Source organism: Phaenicophaeus curvirostris, chromosome 3 (genome assembly GCF_032191515.1).
Source record: "Phaenicophaeus curvirostris isolate KB17595 chromosome 3, BPBGC_Pcur_1.0, whole genome shotgun sequence".
NCBI classification, from domain to species: Eukaryota; Metazoa; Chordata; class Aves; order Cuculiformes; family Cuculidae; genus Phaenicophaeus; species Phaenicophaeus curvirostris.
The window spans coordinates 57,701,704-57,705,022 of record NC_091394.1 but is presented as its reverse complement, the minus strand read 5'-3'; the positions used below and the strand labels follow the sequence as shown (position 1 = coordinate 57,705,022).

Here is a 3,319-nt window from a genome sequence, read left to right as displayed (position 1 = left end):
TCCTAGGAAAAAGCTCCTCATACAGTGTTTGGACATGTGAATTTTAGTGAAACTTGCATTTTAAACACCTCCCCCCCCCCTCCGTAAAATTAAACTAATCTTCTAATCTTTTAGGGATTTTTTTTATTTCCTTTGTCCTCCTTCAAAGAAATACAACTAAATCTCACCAGCAAGCAGAGTACTAGTGTGTGAGAGACTGTTAAAAGTAACCTAACTGCCACATATATTATTTATGATTTGTATGGAAGAAGTCAGAATGTTCCCCACATTTCAGCATGTTTCAAAACCTTAAAAGCTAACTTGTTCTGAAAATACCTTGCAATTCCATTTTCTAGGACCAAACCCAAAAAAACTTGTATGTGCAAGAAGGAGTTTGTCCATAAACATATGACAAATAAAAAAGTAAACACCACTTCTGATGCAAACGAAAGCTGCAGATTTTACAAACTACAGCTACCAAATACACTGTTAAGGAATTTTCCATGGCAAGTGGCTCCAAACCCACATTTGTGTATTTTATCCACTAATGAGGACTTACCCTTTCTTCCTTAAAGCTATATTGGCGTCTCTCTTGCCCATAATGATGGATTTTGACTACTTTATCTTAGTCCTTGTAAAATGAAATGAGTCCAATACCTTGGTTTATTCTTTGTCCTTTGGAGCTGTGCCTTTTTTAGTATTGTTAAGTTTGGGCAAGCAGGTCCTGTGGATATGAAAGAGGCTAAGGAATGATTAAGCAAGACACTCAATAATATACCTTTATTGTGCTTTATGAATCACCAGTAATAGAGACAATCATGTGGCCAGCGTTCACAAATTGATACCTTTAAAAAGATAGAAGGGACCTGCTGCAGCTCTAAAAGCTGCATACCTAGGACAGAAAGCAGTTTAAAGAGAAGTAATTGAAAAAAAACCAAAAACAACCAAGCAACCAAACACCACAAAACAGGGCAAGGAATAGAGAGCAGCGTTGAGGAAATGAGCGTAGGAAAGCTGAGAAAGATCCACTTGTCCCCAGTTTGTGTTTCAGGTAGTGAGACAATCTAAAGTCCTGTGGGCTGTCACAAGGAGTCTGGAAAGAAAGCACTCTCTGGGGTGGAGTCACCCAGGAAGAGCAGATGGCTGTGAGAGGGACACAGAAGTGGACAGAAGGTTGGCTTTATGAGGTGCTTCTGCAGTCTATCAGTTTGCGAAAGCTCCTACGGAAGCTGTCATCCAGAAAGGCATAGAGGAAAGGGTTGAAGCAGCTGTTGGCATAACTCAAGCTAGTGATGAAGTAGGAAATCCCAATGATGAATGGAGTTTGTGGGATGTCTGTGGTCAGGGCCACCACTGTGCTAAGGTGATAGGGTGTCCAGCAGAACAGACACACAGCCAGGATGACAACCACCATCAGTGTCACCTTTTTTTTGGCTTTGTCCAGGGCTTTTGCATTGCTATGGAGGTGCACACGTCTCAATCTGCACAGCATGGTTGTGTAGAGAATGCAGATGGTAGACACTGGAATGGCAAAGCCTAAAATAAGGGTGTAAATCCGACTGCCTTTCCACCACACGCTCTCAGGGTCAGGGAACACAAAGACGCACTGGGAGCGCCCCTGCTCCTTGTGTATCTTAGCAAAGACAGTGAAAGGCAGAATGATGACTGTAACTAAAGACCAGACGCACAGGCTCACAATCTTGGCTGCTCGGTACGTGCGGTAGGACATCTTCCTGGACTTGGTGGTGGCCACCACAACCAGGTAGCGGTCAATGCTCATAATGGTGAGGAAGTAGATGCTGGAGAAGGTGTTATACTGATCTATGGAGATTATGAGCTTGCACATGAACTCTCCAAAGGGCCACTGCAGGAGCAAGTAGTCAGCAATGTTGATGGGTAGCACCAAGGTGAAGAGCTCATCAGCAATGGCCAGGTTGAGGATGAAGATATTGGTGACCGTTTTCATCTTCGGGGCTTTGAGGATTACATAGATGACAGCAGTGTTGCCTGTCAGCCCCACAGCACAAATGACTGAGTAGACGATAGGCACTGTGACATAGAAGCTGGAGCTCAGCAGGGGTGCAGTTATATTCAGCCCCTCACCCCCTGTCCTGGCACAGCCCATGGGCCCACTTGCACATGAAGAATTGGGCTCAGGGAGGGAAGAATCCTCCATGGCCACAGGAGGGTGCGGCCAGGCCCACTGGTGATGGGAATGGCTTCAAAGTGGTGGGAAAAAAAGGTGAGACCCCTGCTCTTCTCAAGCGTGTCTCCCCTGGCGCATCTGAAGATCTCCCATGTGTCCCCTGTTGCTGCCCTGCTGGGACCAAGGGGAGATCACAGAGGGCTCAGAAGGTGGCCGAGGGTTCCACATCTTCCTGTAGTCGGTAAGGTCCCCCAATGGCTGCCTCTTCCTTTCTCTCACACCGATGGGCACAGTGTGAGGTCAGCATGCAGCGCTGAAATCCCCAGAAGTGACCACCCCAAGGTGACAGCTCCTACATGGGAACCCAGAGGTCCCACCCGTCTGCTGCTCCCCGACACCCCTCCCCGGCACCCGGACTCCTGTCCTGGGTAGATCCCCAAAGAGCAAAACATCCCATTTTCCCGGCTGGGCCGAGCGCTTCGGAAGGGGTGGAAGGATGCACTGACCTCTGGCAGCCCAGCGGCGGTGATGGGGCTCTCGAGGGGTGCAGAGGCAGGGAGGGGGTGCGGGTCCCGGGTCCGTGCAGGCGGGGGATGCCGGTGCCGCTTCTTTGCTCGCTCCTGATGGCTAAACGCATGCCCGTGCCGGTCTAGGTAGCAACGTACAGGTGACACGAACCGCAGGGAGGATCTTTTAAAAGTCGGGAGCTGGAACCACTGCAAAGGGATTTGTGCAATTACCTGAAGTCACATCTCCTCCCGACGCCGGCGAGGTATCGCAGCGCAGCCAAGGGGAAAGAAATCCCGGCTCTAGGTGGCATCTGCTTGTCCTGCTGGGGCTGAGAGCTCACCAGCCGCTCACCGCCTCGGGGGTGGCCGCGGTGCAGGGGTGGGCAGCGCCTCGCTGCCAGGTGATGCTCTTCTTGCCACGAAAGGGCGTTTTGCACGGGGTGAGGGTATGGAACTGAAGCAGGACGCAGGCACGAGAATTCCTCTTTCTCCACCCGACGCTTTCACACTGCGATGTTGGACTCGAATATAACCCCGGGGAGGCAATCTCTTTTAAACGATGACTCAGAGTTCCTGTTTCTCCTGTTAGATTTTTTGTTTGTTTGTTTGTTTGTTTGTGTGTTTGTTTGTTTTTTTCCAAAGCCGACATGGAGTAAAATAAATCTCACTTCGGTTTTATTTATTT

At 49.0% G+C, this 3,319-nt stretch overlaps 1 protein-coding gene across 1 annotated transcript; it reads right to left on the bottom strand.

The window, feature by feature from the left end:
- Nucleotides 1-1,068: 1,068 nt before the first annotated feature.
- Nucleotides 1,069-2,187, bottom strand: NPBWR1 (neuropeptides B and W receptor 1). Its single transcript, XM_069853104.1, has one exon. It carries the CDS (start codon nucleotides 2,153-2,155, stop codon nucleotides 1,160-1,162), a length of 996 nt encoding a protein of 331 aa, XP_069709205.1. The 5' UTR covers nucleotides 2,156-2,187; the 3' UTR covers nucleotides 1,069-1,159.
- Nucleotides 2,188-3,319: the final 1,132 nt, after the last annotated feature.